We start from the raw sequence: 22,581 nt of genomic DNA, 5'->3' as shown, positions 1-22,581 counted from the left end.
AATTTTGGTTTTGTTTTTTTTTTTATCTTCTGACCCTGAACCCTTGAAGTGCCCCATGCTCAGACGTCATCACTCCCTATGTCCACTTTCTAGTGACCTCATCCAGTCTTGTGGCTGAGTGCCATCTATACCTCACAGTTACCAGATCTGTATCTGTCCCCTGATATCCAGACTGGTGTCTTCAAAGGCCTTCTCTGCATTTTCAGTAGGCAGTTCAAACCAAACTCCTGGTTACTAGCACCATCCCCACCCCTAACCTTATTCACCAGTCTTTTAAGTTCAGCAGTTATCAGACTGTTTTTCCAGTTGCTCAGGGTAAAAGACTCAGTCATTCTTTTTCTTTTTTTCTTTTAATTTTAGATGTTATTTATTTTTAGAGAGAGGGGAAGGGAGGGAGAAAGGGAGGGAGAGAAACACCAATGTGTGGTTGCCTCTTATGCCCCCACATTGAGGACCTGGCCTGCACCCAGGCATGTGCCCTGTCTGGGAATCAAACCAGCGACCCTTTGGTTCGCAATGCACTGAGCCACACCAGCCAGGGCTCAGAGTCATTCTTAACCCTTCCTTTTCTCTTACCTACCACAAGTAAATCTCCAGCAAATCAAGTCAGCTTCATAATATGTACAAAATCTGACCACTTGTCACCGTCCCAAAGAGAAGCACCCTGCTCCATGCCACCATCCCGACTTGCCTGGTAAATAATTCCATTAAGGCTCTCTGTGTCTGCCTCTGCCTCCCGCTGCAGCCTGTTCTCCATGCAGTAGCCAAGGTGATCCTTTAAAGGAGTCAGATTCTGCCACCTTGCCAAAGAATGTTCTAATCTTTCAGAGTGAAATCCAAAGACCTTAATTTGACCTTTAAGGCTCCTCCCTCTATTACTCTCCGACCTCTTTGCCCACCATGTTCCCCTGGCTCGCTCTGCTGAGCTGCGCTAACGCCTTAATTGTTCTTAAACCGAGCACCGAACGTCCTCAGGGACTTTGTACATACTGTTCCTTTTGTCTGACAAGATCTTTATCTGGATGTGTGCCTGATGTTCTCCCCCACTTCCTTGGGTGTCTTCTCAAATGTCACTTATCAGAGAGGTCGTCCTTGACCCCATTTGATATGTTCAGATGTAATATGTGCATCTGTCTGTGTATCTATGTATTTGTAAACAATCCAAGTTATGTCTGGTTTGTTTGTTTATTGCCTGTCTCCCTGTACTAGAATGCAGGCATCAGCAGGGCAGGAGGTTTCTAACGGTGCTTGGGGAAAAAGCTGAGCTTACAGTAAGCACTCAGTAATATTTGTTGACTGAATAAATGAATGAAATGTTTATCATTGAGTGATGTACTAACTATAGATTTTTGTTTCCAAAATATTAAATCCAGGTCACTAAGGCTTGATTCCAATCAACCTCTTTTTTTAAATTTTTTAAAAATTTATTTTTCAATTACATTTGACATATTATATTAGTTTCAGGTGTACACATAGTGATCAGACATTTATATAACTTACAAAGTGATCATCCTGATGTCTTTTTAAGTGCAGGAAGGAGGACATTTTTTAAAAATTATTTTTACATTAAAAGTTTTAAAATTTATTCTTAAATTATAGTTGCCATACAATATTATATTTGTTTCAAGTGTACAACATAGTGATTAGGTATTTATATACCTTACAAAGACATGAAGAAATTGGTTTTTGTGTTTCTTGAACAAAGCATCTCTCACACAATGAAAAATATATATTGTCTATTTTTTCCTTTTTTCTTTTAATTAAATTTTTTGGGATGACATTGGTTAATAAGATGAGATAGGTTTCGAGCGTACATTTCTATGATACCTGGTCTGTATATCACATTGTGTGCCCACTACCCGAAGTCAAATCATCTTCTGGCCCCTTTACTACCCTCCCTTCCCTCTGGTAACCACCATACTGTTGTCTGTCTGTGTCTCTTGAGTTTCAGTTTTATATCCTACACATAAATCATATGTTTCTTAGCTTTTTTTTGGACTGACTTATTTCACTTAGCATGATGTTCTCAAGGTCCATTGAGAAATGGAAATATTGCAAATGGCAGTATTTCATCTTTTCTATGGCTGAGTAGTATTCCACTGTATATATGTACCACATCTCCTTTATCCAATCCTCTATTTTTATTTTTTTTATTTTTCTAATTTCATGAAGCAGAAGGTCTTTACAACAAAGAGAGAACAGCTTTCCAGCCCAGGGCCTTGAGCAGGCAATGGTATCAAAGCTCAAACTTAATAACACTATTTAGTATTTATTTCTATTGATTCTTTATAGGGGAAGTGGCACTGAAGTGTTGATTTATGGTAGTGGTATACATTTGTCTTTTTAAATAATTATACTTAATAAAAATGCTTTTAAAAACAGTAAGGGATGAGAATAGATAGATCAAGGCTATGGCAAAAATAGCGAAGGTGGTACATACGTGCAATTGGAAGTTTGGATGATACAGATCCTGACCATGTGCTTGGGTTGGCATCTGAAGTGATGAGGCTGTTTTCAGGGTGGCCTCGGGATGCGTCCGTAACATGTCGTAACTCTGATGTCCACTGAAAAGTAGAAAAACTGCACTTGGTGAAATTTGCCGCTAATTTGGTTGAATTAGGGACGTTTTGGTTGAGATTTGAAAAGTATCCTGTAAGAATCAACTCTGTCTTGTTCCTTTTTCTTTTCCTTTACTTTCATCTGAGAGGGGCTTTGATGGTACCCAGAGAGGTGACGTCCCCTGAGTGAGAGCCAGAGGGCATGAGTAGGATTCCTCTTAGAGCCCTTCCGTGGTTGAGAAGATCAGCCAAGACACAAATGAGGTCAACAGCCTAAAACCTTTGTCCTTGTTGAAACCACGCATGAGGACTTGTGTCACTGTGCTCCGTGACGGGAGTGGCCTTGTTGAGGTTCTCTCATGTGTCCATGTCTGATACACAGGGACTGGCCCTCAGCCTTTCCCTCCAGGCCACCCTAGTGCCCCATCATCTGCCCTGATGGGCCTGTGCAGGGCTGCTGGGTGGGTCCCACTTGCTCCCCAGGAAAGAGTATTGACAGTGTATCCAAGAAGCAGTGACACCCTTTCTGCTATGCCTGGGAGCTTCTAAAACTTCCAGTCCCTCTTTACTCGCTTTACGAGTACAAGACCCTTGAGTGAGAAGTGAGGAGAACCTCAGTAGATATGATGCATCCAGAGGTACCACATATGCGGTTTGAGAGCTACCTGGAGAGGGGTTACCAACACCTGAGGGCAGAGTGTTTCAAGTGTGGCCTGAGAAGCAGCCATCCCAGCATAACCCAAATAACGGGCGACGATACAGATTCCTAGTCTCACCCCAGTCTCATTGATTAGCATTGGAGGGGTTGGGTTTTAGTATTTTTATGAAGGTCTCTAAGGATTAGAATCATCAGATTTGAGAACCACTTAAATTGTTGGATGTAGGGCTTAAATTGTGGTGTGGGGGGGCGGGTATGAAATTCCCAGGAATTGGGCTTTCTGTAGAACAGCTTCATTGAATGTAGAATTTAGCTGTGAAATGCTCAGCTAAAGAGTAGATATAAAAATATGTTCTAAACATACCTGCCTAGTATTAATACGGAGATGGAAAATCTCCTGTGAATTCTGAATGGGACAAAAGAAGAAAGGGTATAGAACTCTCTACATGTAAGTTCAAAGCGATATGCCATAAACTGAATTATTTTGTTCCTCTCCCAAATTCATATGTTGAGACACAATCCCCAATGTGATGGTATTTGGAGGTAGGGCCTTTGAGAGGTGATTAGGTCATGAGGATGGAGCCCTTATGAAGGGGATTAGTACTCCAATAAAAGAGTCCAAAGAGCTCCCTTATTTCTTGTGCCACGTGAAGACGTAGAGAGAAGACGGCCATGTGTGAACCGAGAAGCAGGCCCTTACCAGACACTGAATCTGTAGCCACCTTGATCTTGGACTCCCCAGCCTCCAGAATTGTGTGAAATAAATTTCTGTTGTGTGTAAGCCACCCAGTTTTGTTACAGAAGCCTGAATGGACTAAGACAGGATATCAATCAGACATTCAAGTAATTATACAAGTATTATTTACTAACTGTGAATTGTGTAATAAAGGGAAAATAAAAGGAGCTGCATGAGCAAAAATATGAGCTTGCCACAGGAGGATCATGGTGTCCTTGTGGTGGGGGGAGGGGCAGATGGCCAGGAAGGGCTCCCCTCCCATCACCACCCCCCTCCAGGAAGAGAAGTTGAAGCTGACAGAGAGAAGATGAAAATACAACCACCACTTAACTCTGTCTCATATAAAAGCCAACTAAAAGGACTTCATTACTCCAAAAAGCAGATTTGCATTCTTTTTTTTTTACTTAAAGTCACTTAATTTTTGCATAAATCAACCTGAGACTACCCATACTTAATGTCCTTTATATCTTTACCACGTGGAAAGTTTACAGAGCATCTATCACCAATCCGTTCAAGTGTGCTAAGCTATGGAGGGTTGAAGGTGTACGTGACACGGCACCTACCCGTGGAGAGCCTGGGATCTGGTGGCTAGTAGTGTGCTTCCTAGTGGACCCTGACTGGTAGCAGGACAGGTGGAGGTGACTGGTCAGAGGCTGCAGAGATCACGTGTTGCTCAGTGGTCTGGGGATATTGCCAAGGAGGGGACAAGCTATGATAAAGCACAGATGTCCCAGAGAGCTTAATAGACTTCCCAGGACTGGAGAGGGAGGGGGAGCCCGCTTGTTGTGGTCATGGGTAGGGGCTGTCGTGTTGAAGGTAGTGGATGGTGAAGGCAGGGATGTGTGTGGCTAGAGCGGATATTGGCCTTCATTTGGGCAAACAGATTTCTACCAGACATGAATGGGACCATGGTGTTCCCACTGTCATTTGAAAGATGGCATTTTAAACATTAATTATAGTAACTTTATTCCTCTTCAAAAGTGAACCAGTGTTATGTGTTATTTATAGCCACCTAGATTTAAAAAAGACTTTGAACATTGGGTGTCTATGGAAAATTTTTAAAATCAGATCGTGTAAATTCTTCCCTTAAGGTAGCACTGGATTAGCAGAAATCCTCACATAGAATTATGTTTTAATAGGAACTGTTGCCACTTAGCAACGTGAGTCTTAGTTTACTATGTGTTAGAAGGTGTGGAAAATGCTACCCTTTGGTAGATTTTAAAAATCCCTTGACCTCTGTAATGTTCAGTCCATCAAGAGAGCCCATGAACATTAAAATTATTTTTAAACTGTCATCTAAAATGATTAGAAAACTCAAGTTACAACTTCTACTAATGTCAATGAATTGTAATATGTTTTTAAAAATTATCCTTTAAAGTTTGGGTTCTGTGAGGGGGTTTGGGAAAGGCATCCCATCTATTAGAGCACTTCCCATTTTTGCCATCTTAGGGTTTGCAAGAGATTCACCAGGTCAGGATCATTCCATGGAGAATATGTACATTTCTAAAATGCAAGGATTTTTATGGAGGAAAGTGGGTGAAAATTGGAGGTTGAATATACAGAGTAAGGGTTTTCTGTCTTTAGATATTTTTTTAAGTAAAATTATATTATCTGATTTATATGCAACGAGAGCTAACTCTTTAGGTTTGTATCTCATTTCCGAAATGGAACTTGAGAAAGTGGTAAAATGATTAATTTGATGTTCTTTTCATTGCAAGATCATCCCTGTGATTTGGCCTGAATATATAGGACAGAAAAGTAACATTATCACATTGTGCATATTGAAAAGGATAAACACACTTGTCATCCTGGATAGAAAGGCCACTTATTGTATCATAAATATTTCCTAATCGTAGCTATGGCCCAGCTCTTTCAGAAGACTGTTCTCATTTGTAATCAGCTCTATAACTATGTCTGGAAGCTTATCCAGCCTATATCTGTCATTACATGGAAGTAAACTTTCCGCCATTTTGCCCTCCTTGGATAGAAAAGAGCTGATTATTGATTTCTTTAAAATAACCCCCCCATACACTTGAACTCTTTATTCCCCTGACCTCTTTTTCTCTGCTCTAATCCCAATTTCCTCTACTTTTTTTAAAGTGCTCTCTCCCAGCCCTTTCATTATTCCTGTTGCTACCCTGTGATTCCATTCCAGTTTCTTTCCGTGCGCCTTAAATCGTAGGGCACTTAACCAGCTGCGTTCTTGTGCTCTGTAATCAGACCTTCTTGGATTGGTGAAAACACGAACTAGAGCATTGTCTGACCCTACACAGCACAGCACCTGCGGATTGAAATGGTCTCTTGAGTTGTTGATTGCAATCAGTTGCAGTGGCTAAGGAAGTTCAGTCTTAAAAGACTGGAGAATTTGGGGGGGGGGGTGAGGTAGTGGAGTTACTACCCTGGCACCACTATCTTGATGCTAATTAGGTACTTTCAGAAGCAAAGACAGGATTACTGGTTCAAAGTCATGCTGAAATGCCCTTTCCTTACGCTGTGCCAAAGGAACTTGGCTCCACCCACACTGTCCAGATACCAGCCTGGTTTAAAGCAATATGAGACCTGGGGAGAATGACAGTCTCTCCTAAGTATTGTGGAAGATGTAAAGCAGCATGAGAAGTTGCCTCTGCCTTTAATAAAGTTGCATGGAGACGAGGAGAAGATCACTGTGGCAGTATCAGGTGTAAGAGAAGGCAGCATATATTAAGTATGAGTCAGATGTCAACAATCGTTCCTAGCCCTGAGGAATCGGAGCTGGGGAAACTGGAGGAAGCTGTCAGTTTCACCAGGAGGTCAAACCTGAGCGGTGCCAGGGAGGCTGGGTGGGATTGGCATCGGCAGGAGATGAGAGGAGGTGTCTGTCCGGCAGGGGGTGGGCGGGTCAGATTGACAGGAGTAAAGCGCTGCTCTTCAGGAAGAGTGACAGGAACAGGTGGAAGACACGAGGCCTTGTTGCAAGTCCAAGGCTTTGGCACAGTGCAGCAGGAGAGCCGCCTGATAAAAGGGGTCTCTTATTTGGAGCTGTGCAGGGGCGGTTGGGCAGGAGAGCCCATTGGAAGGGTTAATAGACCCCATGCTAACTGCCGTGTGTGGTGTCTGATAAAAATAGCAATGCATTTGTGCCTTCCTCTGTTTTCTCCAGGTTCAGCTTACAAACACCCATGTACCTCTCATGGAGGCTGTCTCCTTGGTGCCTGAAGTTTATAAAAGGCAAAGGTGCATGGCCCAGATCTTTCTGTGGACTGAAAAGGGGAAGGGGATTGGAGAGTCTATAGAGCTTAATAACATTTACCTATGGGCCCCAAATCCAAATGTATGGGCTCGTCTGAGATAGGCTTACCTGGGCTGAGCAAGGTCCTGGGAAGCATGGCCAGCCTTTGTTTGTCCCCTGTGTTCATTTTCAGCCCCTGCGCCCGGCACTTCTCATTACGGAAGTACTCTGCTAGCATGGAACCCTTTAATACCTATGTTTGTGTTATGGGCCAAATTTTGGAAGGCAAAAAACAAAAAAGCAGGTACATTGAGAGATATTATTCTGGGTGATATCTTTGTTGTTTTAGCGGGTTATAATTAATATTGTTTGCGCACAAAGATTTTACTGGTGTTAAAAAGAAACTTTGTACATGGTCAAAGATTTTATTAATAAAAGAGATGCCAAAATGATTCCCTTCCAACCAATTCTCTTACTTACTATTATAAATTCACACTCTGAATTAAATACAAACCTTGCTTTGGGGGCCCATTTGTGCCCTCCAATTGGACTTCTAAGTATCGTCTTTCCCAGAAGTGATTGTTGATTTTTATGGACATTTAGAAACTAATGGGAAAAACTAGTTCAATATGTTATTTTGAGGTTTGGTGTTTGCTTCCAGGATGGTACATTAGCAAATAGTTATTTCTGGTGGGAAGCTGCCCCCTCACGCTATTGTTTATGAGTCTCTGTTCGGCTATTTTGAGCTCTGGGCTGCAGCATTTAGTTCTTTGGAGCTCCAGTGCATGATACTTTTCAACATACTGCTCTGGCTTTCAGAGCGAAGACTGATTTAATGACACCCTGCACTGCAGTGGAATTGTTGATGGTTTGGGAAGACGCTATGTCAAAGTCTACCTTTGTATTTTTTATGAAGAAAGGGCTTGAGGAAATAAATAGAATAGCATCTTGGATGAAATAAAGTACTTTCCAAGTTTAGTCGGAGTAAAGGACAGAGGAATAGGCTGGGAAGTGTTTGGCGACAGTCACAGTGCCCATCCACCGGTGACCGTTGCAGAGTTTCAGACCCTGTGTCTGTCCCACCCCCAGCTCCAGTGCATGGGACTCCGAGGCGCAGGGATGGCACTGGCCCAGGCAGGGTGGGGCAGGGTTTTGACCTGGCTGTGGGGCAAGTGGCACTTCTGAGGCACATGGCCCTTATCACTGCACACAAGCAGGAGGGACCCAGGCTGTAGCCATGCGGGGCCTCCACATCCCTGCAGCAAGTTCAGAAGGACTCCGTTTGCCCTGTGATGGGCTACCCAGCTGGCAGAGAGCCAGGCCAGAAAACCAGCGTTTGCTCTAGGAAAGCGGGGAGAAAGGACCCACCTAAGGGTCCCGACCCCCAGTGTAAATCCGTGTGTTGCTCAAAACTAAATTGAAAACATTGATCACGTTTATGTCAATTTCCTAAAACCACATGAACTAAGAGGTTCCACAGAGGTGCCCTAAGGAAGCAGCAAATTCAAGAACTCTCTGAAACTTTAGAATTTGTTTTGAAGCTGTCTCAATAACACTGCCCTGTTGCCCCCAGATCTTTTTATAAAGGATCTATGCATTTTTAAACTTACGATAGGTGATTAGAGGAGAGTTTAAAGGGAATTACTAGTAGCCTAAATAGATTATTTCTGTCACCTCTCATGACTTCAAGATATACCAAAGTTTAAAAGAGCAAATAAGTCATCCTAACTATGGATATCACTGAAGGTTGAAATCCAGGGGAACCCGTCAAGTTTGAAGCTCGAGTCAACTTAATTCAAAAAGTATGTTCCCAGTATTTCCTTAAGATACCATGGTTGAAGGATCCTGAAGAAGAATCAAAGAAAGTAAAGAGGAGGACTCTTGCCCATAAAGTGCTTTGTCATCATGTGGGAAAATAAGATATGTACATAGAAGAATATTGAAGAAAAACCTCTAAGGTATTCCGTGACATGGCCCCTGCCCCCTCGGATTGTGTTTGTTGCTGTTGAAGGAATTTGCAGTCAGTATGTGCACTCCCTCAACCCCCAGGACCCCGTGGTAAGGACAAAGCAGGTGTGAGAACAGTGGGGACAGTGGCAGGTTAGAGAAGACAACAGGTGGTGAGTGAGCTGTTTTCCAGGTCATGTGACCACAGCAGTATTTACAGGATGGTCAGGTTTAGGTATGATGGACTCAGACCATCATCTTCGGTTAATTGTAAATTGCAAAGAAGGAAGTCATAGCTGTGGAGTGTTGGTCTGAACAAAGACTGATGAATCCACAGTGGAAAGCTTGTTTGTAGGTTCTACATCACCTTGACTGTCTTTAATAGTTTTCAGTTAGTGCTCTGGCCAGTCTGGTGGTTCACGTGGTTGGAACGTTGTCCTGTAGACCGAAAGGTTGCAGGTTCAATTCCTGGTCAGGATACATACACAAGTTTTGGGTTCTATCCCCAGTCAGGGCACGTGCAAGAGGCAACCAGTCAATAGTCCTCTCTCATATTGATGTTTCTTTCTCTCTCAGCAATGAAAAAAATGTCCTTGAGTGAAGATTTTTTTTTTAAGTTTGCAATTAGTGAAGACTGGTAACTGAGGGTGGGGGAGTAGTTACCGCCAATTGAATCTACTGTGATCAGCGCTAGTTCATCCGGACGCATTAATGAGTCACGGGAACTAAAGGAGGCCTGGAAGAGTTCTAGTAGGTCCTTAGGCAAATAGTTTAGTGATTGAACTCACCTCCTTCATACCCCAGCTGGTGTCTCTTTCAGCTGCATATAGGAATAATCAAGAGGAATCTTGGATTCTTGGCCTAAGGCCCTTAACCATACGGGCGTCTCGCAAGCTTCTGAATTTGGGGGTTAGGATTGGAGGTTTCCAGCTTTGGCTGTTGCCTCCCAGTCCTTTGGCAGTGGGCAACTAGACTCTCAGGCTTTGTTTTTGGACAAGTACCTGTGGCCTCCTCTGGTCTTGTCTGAACACGTCAACCAAGCCCAGGCCTGTGGCATCCTAGGACCTGCTTCTCTGCCCCATCTGCATAATCCACAGCGGCACAGTGTTGAAAGAGACACCAAAATCCAGACACAGCAAAGCGTCCTCTTTTGCATGTACTAAGCTCCTGAACAGTAGTTTTATCTTTGGCAAGTTTCCTTTTCTTTCCCCTTTTACCTATTCATTTTTATTATCTGTTGTTCTGTAATATATAAATAATTGCCTTATCCTATTTACCACACAAAGAGAAAGCTATGGGAAGGTATTTCCAGAGTGTGAAAAAATAGACGTTGGATATTTCAGCTACTGCTTTGCGTAGAGTGGGAATTTATTACTCAGCTCAGTAACAATCTTGGCTCAAACAAAGCAGTCGTGTGGGCAAGCAGTGGGTTCCTTTCCTAAATAGCACTGCCAGGGACAGCTTTGTTCATATTCGAGACAGCATGAACCAAGGGTATCTTTCCATCAAAGACTGTTTGATTATCTCTGAATCTTAGACATAACATAAAAGTCATTGAGACCTGGCCAATGGATTTTACTGGTATGAGATATTGCATAGCTCCCTAAGGATAGGAAACGAAAGGGGAGGGAGGCAAGAGACAGATCAGAGCCCAACAATAAATAGCCCTTTGTACCAGCGCCCTCCCCTAAGCCCAAACCACTGAGATCGTAGAGGAAGTGAGCAGCATGCAGAAGGCAATGTCCCAGCCGCTGGGCAGACAATGACCAGATGTGAGCTTGTCTTTCCACAGTGTGTGGCTGCGACCTGGCACAAGGCGGTTTCTTCATAAAGAACGGGGAGTACCTCTGCACCCTGGACTACCAGAGGATGTATGGGACGCGCTGCCACGGCTGTGGGGAGTTCGTGGAAGGAGAGGTGGTGACTGCCCTGGGCAAGACCTACCACCCCAACTGCTTTGCTTGTACCATCTGCAAGTAAGTGAGGGGTCTCCGGCAGAGAAGTGCTGGCTTCTGCTGCCAAAGCTTGGTGTAGACACGCTGAGTCTGCATTGTGCTTAGCCTTAAAATACTCTTTTTCTGGTGTGTCCTTAGAATTCTTTATCTCTCTACTATATTCTCAGGCTTAGTCAAGAAGAGTAATTTATGATGTCCTCTACGAATTAATATATCACATTTTGAGTGGCTTGAAACCAAACCTGAAAGCAGCTCTAGGTCCCAGACCATTGTGAGCAATGAAACATTGGGAGGAAATGACATAACTGATTAGAAAGATGAAACTTCTTTGGAAGTAGACGTTCTTATGCGCGCGCGCGTGTGGGTGGGTGGGCCTGGGCATGTGCATAAAGCAGTCTCATTTACTCTAGAGCGAGAGTGGGCAAGCTATGCTCCCAGTTAGACCTGATACCTCTCTTTGTAAATAAAGTTTTATTGGAACACAGCCACACCCATTTATGAATCGTCTGTGGCTGCAGAGTTGAGTAGCTGTGACAAAAACCATATGACCCACAAAGTATAAACAAATATCGATGAGCTCGTGTTTTGGGAGAGAAGTTTGCCGGCCCCTGCTCTCTGATCACCTCTCATCTACAAGAGTACATCTTAACTCCACAAACCGACTTGACTAAAACGATCTGTCTGCGAGGAGACTGTGAAATGTAAGTGGGAAAATATGCTTGTTTCGCTGCGAGTGCTGCACATCGTGGAACTTCAGCTGGGTCTGATTCCTGTATTAATGAGATTTACAGCAAGGGTCAGCGACTTTGGTGCTCTATCCTAACTGGCCGATCCTGTGGCTGTTGGATGGCAGTGACGTTGTTTTTCCATGTAGTTACGCCTTTCTAGAAACTACAGTTCAGCTGTCTCTCAGCAATTCATGTTTGTCAGCCAGAAAGATGTAAACTCTATAGAGGGGTCAGTTTAGTTGTACGTAATTAACTAACGAGATAATACTGATAGATGAATCATAACAAAATTTAAATGAAATTGTCATAATAAACTTATTTTAATTATTTCATAATGATTAGCCCCTTTCTCTGTACATTTTTTTAAAATCATAATTAACCTGGCTGCTGTGGCTCAGTGGATTGAGCATCGGCCTGCGAGCCAAGTGTTGCTGGTTCGATTCCCAGTCAGGGCACATGACTAGGTTGCACATCAGGTCCCCAGTTGGGGGCGCAAGTGAGAGGCAACCACACAGTGATGTTTCTCTCTCTCTCTTTCTCCTTTCCCCCTCTCTAAAAATAAATTAATAAACAAACAAATAAATAAATTATTGAAAAAAAATCATAATTAAAATTTTTGGATTAATGAGCTGGAAATTTTTGTGCATTTAATCAAAGGCAGAGTTTCCTCCTGGCCCCTCCCTTTCCAGGTGGCAGCCCACAGGCTGCTTGAAAGCCCGGGGCTGAAGTTCAGGAGCCCTGAGCCCAGTCCTGCCTCCCAGGCCGACCTGAGGCTTGTGTGAGTTAACTTTTCCAAGGTGGTTGCCTCGTCTGTAAAATGTGAGTCTGTGGACTAGATATGAGTGATTCACCAAACGTGAGTGATCACTGGAATCTCCTGAGGGAGGGTCTCTTTTAAAATATCAATTTTTAGTCTTCTAAAAAAAAAAAAATCCTCTCATGCTTATTTAGCTGTTTCTGGAGGGTTCCCAAGTATGATGTGACTCAGCCAGGTTGAAAGGCCCTGGTCCAGAAAAACTCTTAAGAGCCCTCCTGCTCCTGGCCCTGAGAAATCATTGTTTTAGGTGGTAAGGATGGGCGGATATTTACTAGCCATGGCCCTGTCCCTGGGCATCCAAGCCAGCAAAGAGGGGCTCATTGCTGCCACTACAGTGCTGCCGCTGCTGCTGAGTGACAGTATGTCTACCTGAGTCCACAGACACATGCACGCAGAATTTAATTTCACTCTCCTGGCAATGCTGTGAAGTCAGTCAGGAATTAGGATCCCTACTTACGAGTGACTCTGAGTCTCAGAGTTTAAGGGACTTTCGCAGCTTAATGTTGCAAGGCTGAGATTTGAACTCAGGTTTCTCACTCTACATCCGGTTCTCTTTCTATTACAAACATTCATGCAAATAACAGAACAAAGCGAACCCACGTGGGCAGAGGACATAGGGGAGGGGGAAACGGCCTGAACAGGGTCATTTATGAAATGACAAAACTTAAAGTTCAGAAGACCTGGTCCCATGTTGAGAACTGGACTCCAGCTTGTCCTGTAGTAGACCCGTAGCGGATCCAAGTTTAAATATATAAGCTTAGATCAGAGGCAGGGCCTGGGCTAGGGTGAGGCACGGGTGGCTCCCAGGGGCACGATTTAAACGGGTGCTCACACTCAGGGTCATGCAGTGCAACGTCAGCTCCCGAGAGTTAGGGCCTCCTTAAGTGTTGTGCCCTGGGTGTATTGCTGGCCTCACCCTGCCCATGACCATGACAGAGGCCATGAACCTGTGCTCATGCTATGGACCCTCAACTCCAATCCCTCCTCCCAGAGCAGTCTGGGGGCTTGAGTGGGATACAATAGTACCACTGGCATCCAACAGAGTGGGACTTTGATTATTAAAGACAGAGCAAGTTCTGAGTTGGTGGACATCACCTGCACCTGCCAGTGACCTGGCGCCCTAGCTGATCAATCCAGGCAAGTCACTGGCCCTCTCTGGGCCTTATCTGAACAATGGAAAGAAACACTGCACCATGAGAGGAGAGGAGACCACCTCTGCTCAGCATTTCTAAAATTCGGGGGTCTAAGCGTTTACAAGTCTCCTCGATGACTAGCCCCAGCCACATTTGTGGAGCTGTCTTAAGTCCATATTGGCTACCCGTATGTGTATTACAGGTATTTACCACTGCAAGGCAGCTGAAGGGCATCTTAAAGGGGGACGGCAGCTATGAAAGGAAAACCCATGTCAGGAAGCTGCCTTTGTTCTTAAATAATCACTCTGACTCAAATGTGGGGCGGTGCTTTGCTTGTGAGTTTTGCATTTCCAGCCAACAACAATCCCACATTGGAAAACTCGCGTTGATGAAGATTATTGGCAAATTGGCCAAGTGCAAGGAAGTAGGCATGGGAACCATCATATGGATGTTAATTAATGACTTTTTGAAAGGGCTGTCTGCCTGCTGAACTGGGGAAGAAACTGGTAACATACATGCAGAAGGCAGTATTTTTTTTTTTTTCAAAGTGTGCTGTTATTAATGAATGCCTTGTGTGAAAGGACATTCTCTTTCTGAAGAGAAGCGAAGAGTAATTTTTAAGCAGATATTTATGGCATTGTCATATTTCTCCATAAGAGACTGGGTCCCACCCAGCACTCAGTTACATTCAGGTCCCCCATTCAGATGTCCCTGACCGAGTCTGACTCAGCGTGATTTATCACACAGGTCTTGGGAACTGAAAGAGTTAACACTTGGCCTATAACCAGTTCTCCTGGGGAGGGGCATTAAGCCTGAATAAGAATTTATGGCATTTAAAATGTTTCTTCATGAAGGACTTTCCATTTGGAAAGTGGAAAATTTTACTGTGCGTGCCCTGTTAGGAGACTTGTTGGAACATCCCCCCAACTAGTGAGCAGAAGTGAACCATTCCCTTTTACTCTCTGGATGCCCGTGGAAGCAGTGCGTTCTCCCTTCTCAAATTGAGGCACGTTTATTTGCTTGGACCGTATCCAGCTGGCTGGCTTGGTTAAGGTGGCATTTCAGACATTTTGGCTGGTGCTCCTCCAAGAAATGAATTGGCACCGGAGGGCAGCAGGCAGAAGGACTAAGGAGCAGGAATGAAATTGCTGGAATAACCTGCAGGGCAATGTTTTTCTGTCTCCAGGCGCCCCTTTCCACCCGGAGACCGCGTCACGTTCAATGGGAGAGACTGCCTTTGTCAACTCTGTGCCCAGCCGATGTCGTCCAGCCCTAAGGAAGCCTCCTGCTCCAGCAGTAAGTGCCCCCAGCTCCTGTTGACATGAGTTCCTCATAGCACAAAAGTAGCTTAGGCAGGTGCCTTCCCTTCTGTGAAACTCAGCTGCAGCCATATCGAAGGCACTTTCAGCTGTAAAACATGAAGCCTTAATTAAAACCCATGCAATAAAGAGCATCTCCCTTATTGCAAAGACATAAATAGAATCAGACACTAAACTGTGCCCTTTGACAGTAAATGAGGGACAAAGAATTATAAAACTTGACATTAGAAATACCATCTCTAGTCATGGCAGCTGCAACGTGAGAGCATTGGGTGGTTATGTGATTGATATCTCTGTGTACTAAAAATCTGTCCCACTGTGCGCAGGACACGTGAGATGATTTATACTTTCCCTTAAATGATTCTTTATTCTTCTTTACCCTCAAATACTCTTTATGTACCTGGAAGGGTTCTGACCTTTAGCCTTGGGACAGGTAATCTGCTGAGCACCTACAATGTGTATTGTTCACACTAGCAACATCGGCGTGGACAGAACCAAGTCAGCATCCTCAAGAAGCTTACTTTCTGGTGGCAGCGAGAGGCAAGAAATGCGTGCACAAAAACATCTAATATGCGGGGAAAATTAACGCAGGAAGAGGAAGGCCAAAGGGGCTGCATTTATAGGGCTCGGTCAGGGGAGAGCTCGCAAGGCGACACCGAGGAGAGAGCTGGAAAAGGGGGGAACACACCCTCCAGCAGCATTTGTCATTCTTCGTGAAGGCCTTGTCTGACCTGTGGGAGTCCAAAGGGAGCCAACCTCCCCAAAAGAAAAATAGCGGTCAGTTGCACTATTTCTTCTAGTAAATAACAATGAATAGGCCAGTTAACCTTTAAGAGAGATGTATGCTGAACTCTGGGCGCCAAACAAGGATACCCTCCCTCCATCTCTTTCCTGGGGTGTTAGGAAGTGGGCAAGAGTTTTGCTTTGGTTTGGGTGGGTTTTGCCAGTCCTTGGGAGACCTGGGATAAAAATGTATGCCCTGCTGGTCTGAGCACGTGAGAATAAGCTGCTTCTGCTCTGGAGGCATTCCGTGCAGTTTGTAACAGTGATTCCAAATCTTCCTGTTTAAGTAGAAGAATCCTGATACCTTTTAAAAATAGGAGTGTTCTGACCAAAGTATTTGCATAGAAATTGGATTTGGACCTTGGGGAGGGAAGAAGAAAATAAATGGTAGTGCATGTTATTCAGTCAGACTGGGCCCTTAGCATGAGGACGTACATGCCCTGCTGACGGATAATAGTAGCCTGGGCAGGACCGTGGCTGAAAAGCGCTGCAGTCCCAGACCCCCGGTAGGATGTTGAGTCCTTCACTATCCTTACCTGCTCTCCCCTCAGCAGGTCACCCCAGGATAGGACGACAGCGGTAGCAGGGCATCATGCCATAGGCCTGTAAGAGAAGTAGCTGTGTCCTCAGATTCTGGGGGGTCCTTTGGTCCAGCTGTCTTTCTTGACTGATGGGGAAGTTGAGGCCCACAGGGAACTCAAGAACCCAGTAATGAGGTCGGGTTAGAGGCAGGTCTCTGGGCTCCTGGTTTGGAGCTCTCTGTTTTGTTTGGTCTAATATTCCTCATTGTTTGGATTAGGAAACAGAAGTGGGATATTTTTAAAGGTTTTCAGTTCTTGCCATACATGCAATTGGGGCTCCTGTTTCCTAGTCACAGCTCTACCAAAATGGTTACCCCCATTTTCATTAAACATTTTTTTTCTTTTCTATTTTTATATGGCATACAGGTTATGTACATAAAAAAAGGAAATAAAAATTTTAACTGTAGAAATGTTATCACGCTCACAGTCATTACATCTCTAATGGCAGATAAAATATTTATTGCTTATGAGCAAACTGTTAGAACAATCGTATTTCCTCCTTCGCTCCCAAAGGATGAAATCCCTATTCTGTGCCACCGCCTTCATCAGTTCATTGTTATTTTCAACAAGCACGTGTCTGTTTAGATAAGCACTCAAAGAGCATGTATGGGGCGTGTGGTTGAGTGTGTCTGCCAGAAAGAGAGCTCCTCGATGCGGACACACACACACACGCAGAATACCCAGGCAAGCCGGCACAGGAAGACTCGGGCGCATGGGTTTTCAGCAAGTTTCTGAAATTTACTGGAGCAGAATTAGAAAACATTTGGCCATGTCTTGTAATTTTTGAAGAATTGCCTTGTACAGTACCTTAAAACCATCCTGATGTGATTTTGATTTTTTTTTTTTTTTTTTTGACTTGGCAAAGCTTTCGGAATAAAAGCAGAAAAATGAAACTCTTTTGATAATGTTCACAGAGTCGATGAAATAGAACAGAGAGCCAGGGTCTTCTTTTTCCTTTGAAATGTTCTTTGAAAAATGAGTTTGCTCTCTGAACCCACCGTTTTATTTCACCTACTGTGGCTGGTTTTTCCCTAATCGCTGAGTAGTAGATGAAGACAGCATGAGAGAGAGAGAGAGAGGAAGTGAAGAGTGGCCAACAGAAGCCAAGTAATTTGTACGAAGGCGTCTCAGTTTGAGCTTCCTAGACAGGTGCAGTTTCTGTCTCTCCTGCTCAGGGGTGCCTTGTCTGCGTGGCTCTTATTTAGGGAGCGCTCCCCCTGAAGTGCCAGTGACGTCATGGGCACCGGGCTCTGTGCTTCCTTCCACCTTACGATAATTCTTCTCACCTTTGTATCTATTCTATTTTCTTTTTCTTATTTAATTTAATTTTAATTTTATTTATCTGTTTTTAGAGAGAGGGGAAAGGAGAAAGAGAGGGAGAGAAACATCACCGTGTGGTTGCCTCTCACGCGCCCCCAACTGGGGACCTGACACGCAACCTAGTCGTGTGCCCTGACTGGAAATCGAACCAGTGACACTTGGTTCGCAGGCCGACACTCAATCCACTGAGCCATAGCAGCCAGGTCTATTCTATTTTCTTGATCAAACATTCACAGAGTAGTCACTGTGTAGCAGGCACTGCGTAACTGGTCTAAAAATTGTAACTCATTTAATCCTCATTACTATACGTTTGTATGAAAACCCTCCCCTTTTCACCAGTGAAGAAACAAAAGGTTGCGGAGGTTAAATAATTTGCACAATATGACGCAGACGCTGGTGGAGCTGCGGCACGGCCCCCGGCCCCCCTCCCCCCGGCTGTCTGCTCCAGATGCCATCACCGTCCCTGATACTGATTTGACAGTGTAAGTATAGCTCTCTGATTTCCAAAGATGGAGGCTCCGCACCTTGGACTGGTAACCTGACTGGTCTGCACACCATCCACGTGGCCTGCCTCCAAGGGCTGTGCGCTTTCTGGTCACCTCAGTTGCTTCTCTGTTACAGCAAGATTCAGTGAATGGAAACCATCAGGAAGTTTTTCAGAGAAGCAAACAACTTCAATTAAGGATTATTGCCCCTGGATTGATTAAAACTTGCTGTCTAATGCAATTTGAATTCAGTAAACAATAACCATTTTATAACATATGATAGTCAGTTGCCTTACAGGGTTGTGATGAACATGAATTAGACTGCTTTTACTATTAATAAAAAAAACCAAAAAACAAATCAGAGGCCCTGGCTGGTTAGCTCAGCATTATCCCAACACACCAAGGTTGTGGTTCAATCTTCGGTCAGGGCACATACATGAAGCAACCAAGGAGTGTGTGGATGGGTGGGACAAGAGATCGATGTTTCTCTTTCCCTTCCTCTTTCTCTCTAAAAATCAGTGGATAAAATTTTAAAAGATTAATTGTTTATGTCTAGCTGATTCACACTTTGGAAGTAAAATGTATGTCCAGGAGACATTATGCTCCACCAGAAGGTTGCATACACTCCTCTAAAGCTTAATTCCACTTCTCTGCATGTATTTGCCTGTAAGTGAGGGACTGGATTCCCATGGGTTAAGAAGCCACGTGAGGGGGAGTCTGTGTGTGACAACCTTGAGTGTGGGGAATCAGGTTTGGATTGTCATTTCCTATGTGACACCTGTCTATTTCAGGCACCTGAGCAGGAGTGGGCTGCTGTCTGCAATCAACCTTTCCATTTCAAAGGGTGTCTGACTAGCGTCTGATTGCGTGTGGGTTGGGCGGATTGATGCAAGCAACACCCACACACAAATACATCCCAGCCCATCTTCCTCTCTCTCCGCTCTGTACAGCAGTGCCATTATTCTCTCTGCCATTGGAACTCCTACGGCTATCAAGACAAATTTAAATCATTTCAGAGAGAGTCACGTGCGTGTTTTCAAAGGGGAGGAAGAATTTTTCACTTATTTTACTTTTCTCTTTGGTGCAATAGCTTTTAATATTTGCAAGATAATTTTTCTTTTATCTTTATGCTCTCAAAAAAAGAAAATCATTCGCCAGTGGAGTGGGACTTGTCTGCCAAGGCACCTAGCAATAATGATCTGGTGCTGGTGTCTGACTGCCCGAGTCAGGTCCTAGCTCTGCCACTGATTAGCAGTCTCTTTACTGCTCCATCCTCTGTTTCCTCATCTGTAAAGTGGGATGGTGATAGGTACCTACCTTGTAGGTTTAAATAAGTAAATGCATACAAGTGCTGTATACTTATAAAACAATAACTTACTGTTCGGGCATTGATTTCTGAAGTTTTCTGTAGACAGTCTCTACTTTTTGTGACTGCTCTTTTCACTCTCCTGTTGACTACTGCTGTCTCTATCTGCTCCTTTGATAATTTTCTGCCAATTTAAGAGCCAATGAAGGTAGGAACACATTCACCCACCCAGTCCATGGGTAGTTGGAGTTTGACCTGTGTGATTTTTTTATGGCAAGGTCTCCAAAAGCAGATCTGCCCCTCCTTCTTTAGACACAGTCTTTCTGAAGGACATGGTAGCAGAATGGGGCTTGGTAGGGTGGTACTAAAGAGTACGTGTTCTGGAGAGCTTGATGACCGGTTCTAATGCCACTTCTACCACTTACAGGCTGCATAGCCTTAAGAACTCAATCTCTCTATGCTCCTGTTTCTTTGTCTATAAAATGGGAAACAATAGTAGTTTCTTCTCAATGGGTTGTGAGGATTCCTATAAATAAAGTGCTTCAAAGTCATGACATTGAGTAAGCACATCTATATATCAGCCACGGTGTCTAAGGAAGTTACAAGACTGGAACTTGAGCTTGGAGATATTTAGGATCAAAAAGGAACGAAGGAAGAGGGCACAGCATAATGGCTTAGAATCTGGCTCTCCCTTTCAGAGTGCCTGGCTCGAATCCTAGTCCTCCCTCTAGCCAGGCAGCCTCGGGCGAGTTATTTGAAGTCTCACCACCTCAGCACCCTCATCTTAAAATCACAAATCAGTTAACATCCAAGGGTTGTTTTGAGAATTAAATGAGATACTGCACGGGAGGAAAGGCGAGGAGAGGATAAAGGTGGAGAGGACGCTTGTGAAAGCCGTGCAGGGGGAAACCCCAACAGAACAGAGGCTTCATTATTCCATGTCCTAAGACGTGAAATTGGAAAAAGGGCGACGGGCCAGGTCTCAGGAGGCCCTGAGGAGTTGGCAGTGTAGAGCTCCTGCGGATAGTTTTTAGAGGGTGACCAGAGGAAAACAATGTTCTAGAACGATGAAGGTGGTGATGGCAATCACGGTAAGCACAGTCAGTGATTTGGCATCAGTGATCAAGGTAACAAAAGATGAGGAAGATGAATAAAAAAATCACATCAAAAAAAACCAAAAAGCTATAGGATGCCATTTATGCATTCAACAAATATTTCCTTGAGCACCTGCTCTGTGCCAAGCACCAGCCAAAGTCTTTATTACACACTTAATGTATTATTGGGATATGTATTGCATTTTAATTGTTTTGACATGCCCACTTCCACCACCAGGGTAATGAACTCAGTAAGTGTAAAGACCCTGTTGTCTTTCTCTCCTGTACAAGTTCTAGCACATAGAGCCCTCGATCAACATTCCAGAAATTGAATCAAGGCCATCTCAACATGGCTACTAACTGCCTTCTCTTCTTAAGCAGATTTCAGTGCTCATTGTAGAAAACAATACAAAGATTACAGAGAAGTACCAAGAAGGAGATTAAACAATCACCAAAGTTCACCTCTCTCAACGTTTCAGTGCACAGTCTTCTGGATATTGCTCTAAGTGCCATCGAAGGATATATAATTTTACACAAATTCTCCCTAGAGCATTTTTGCTCAGGTGTCTCCTTGTCAAACATCATGTATTATTGTGAGTGTCACACAAAAGGCTGAAAGCCTTGAATTTGCATAGGTCCCGTTGGCACCAGGGCGAAAGCTGCGCCTTGCATTTCTGTGGCGGCAGTTCCTGCCACGGGTTAGTGCTTTGTATGCGTATCTCTCTGACCAGACTACAAACCGCTTGATGGCAAGGACTGAATGTTTTTTGAATAGCACTGTGCACGGAGTAAGTGCACAGATAAGTGTTCATTTAGCGAACGAACTGATGCCATCCCAGGAGAGCCTTTGAGAATGTCCGTCGCAGCTCCCAGGCCTGGAATGGGGAGATCGGACTGCTGCCTGAGTGGAGAGACCTTCGGTAGTTTTGTCGAATTACACAGGGACAGACCGTGTGAGGACATGGGAGGAGAGGTGGGATGGCATGTTCCGACTTTTATTTTCCCAACTTACTCGTAAGCTTTGTTGCTTCAGTTATATTTGTTGGTGACAGAATCACACGTGTTTTTTTTTTTTTTTAAGTAGAAATATCAGGGAATGTATTTCCCCACCTCTGAGTGTGAGATTAGAGGGAGACCTCACCTCTCTGGGCATTTAGGGTACCAGCCCCTGGCATGGCAGTTCCAGTCTTGTTCTACTGGGTAGGAGTGGGGTTTAAAATTTACAGAGTAAGGGGGATAAACGGTAATGGGAAAAATTCAATAAAAAATAAATTTAAAGATAAAAACATAAATAAAAAGGAATATATGTTGTAGGCAGAGGTTTATTGTAAATAGACAACTTATGTGGCCAAAAGGAACATTTAGAATCAGATTTTTCAGATTGAAACCTATAACAATTATGAGTCAGATGTAAAGATCCCAAAGTGACACATTTTTTTTTTCTCTTAACCAGAGCACCAATTATGTCGGAAGTGTTATATCAGTGGATGGAAAGTTAATGGCATTTTGTTATTTGCTATTTTGGCTCATTAGATACACCTTGTTCATACTGAGACCCATGCCTTCTAATAACTTATCAGTAAAACTAGAATGTGAATGATTGGACCAGCAGTCATTCCCCAGTTTACTTTTAATTTTTTGGTGGCAGTAAGGACTTAGCTGCTCACAGGACTGCTGTGTAGACCTGTCGTTGTATGTTCCTATAGAGTGTTCCAGAAAGATACTGAGAAATTGCTGCTAGTGCTTGTCTCCAGCCGGGGAGGAAGGGAGTGGCTAGGAGACAGGAAGGAAAGGAAATTATTTCTACTCTATGAAAAAAAAATTTAACCATGTGTACGTATTACCTATTTAAAACCAAAGTACTAAATAACATAATTTTATAGAAGAAAATAAAAGGCCCCGTTCATTCCAGGCTGAAGTTGCAGGGCAGTTTGCCCTTGCTATGACCTTCAG

General features: G+C 43.8%; 1 protein-coding gene across 8 annotated transcripts in view; it reads left to right on the top strand.

Annotated features, from left to right (window-relative positions):
* Positions 1–22,581, top strand: part of ABLIM1 (actin binding LIM protein 1) — a 132,438-nt gene that overhangs the window by 4,116 nt on the left and 105,741 nt on the right. For all 8 annotated transcript variants that reach the window (XM_090278652.1, XM_090278651.1, XM_090278653.1 and 5 more), the window contains exons 2-3: positions 10,900–11,083; positions 14,927–15,036. In XM_090278652.1, the coding sequence (XP_090134778.1) occupies positions 10,977–11,083; positions 14,927–15,036 (217 nt within the window). In that variant the 5' untranslated portion in view covers positions 10,900–10,976. The remainder of the gene's footprint in view (positions 1–10,899; positions 11,084–14,926; positions 15,037–22,581) is intronic.

The sequence above is a fragment of the Furipterus horrens genome, unplaced genomic scaffold (genome assembly GCF_987537825.1).
Source record: "Furipterus horrens unplaced genomic scaffold, mFurHor1.1.pri manual_scaffold_5, whole genome shotgun sequence".
Lineage (NCBI taxonomy): Eukaryota > Metazoa > Chordata > Mammalia > Chiroptera > Furipteridae > Furipterus > Furipterus horrens.
Note: the sequence above shows the minus strand (reverse complement) of the source record. Positions and strands in the feature narration are given on the sequence as shown.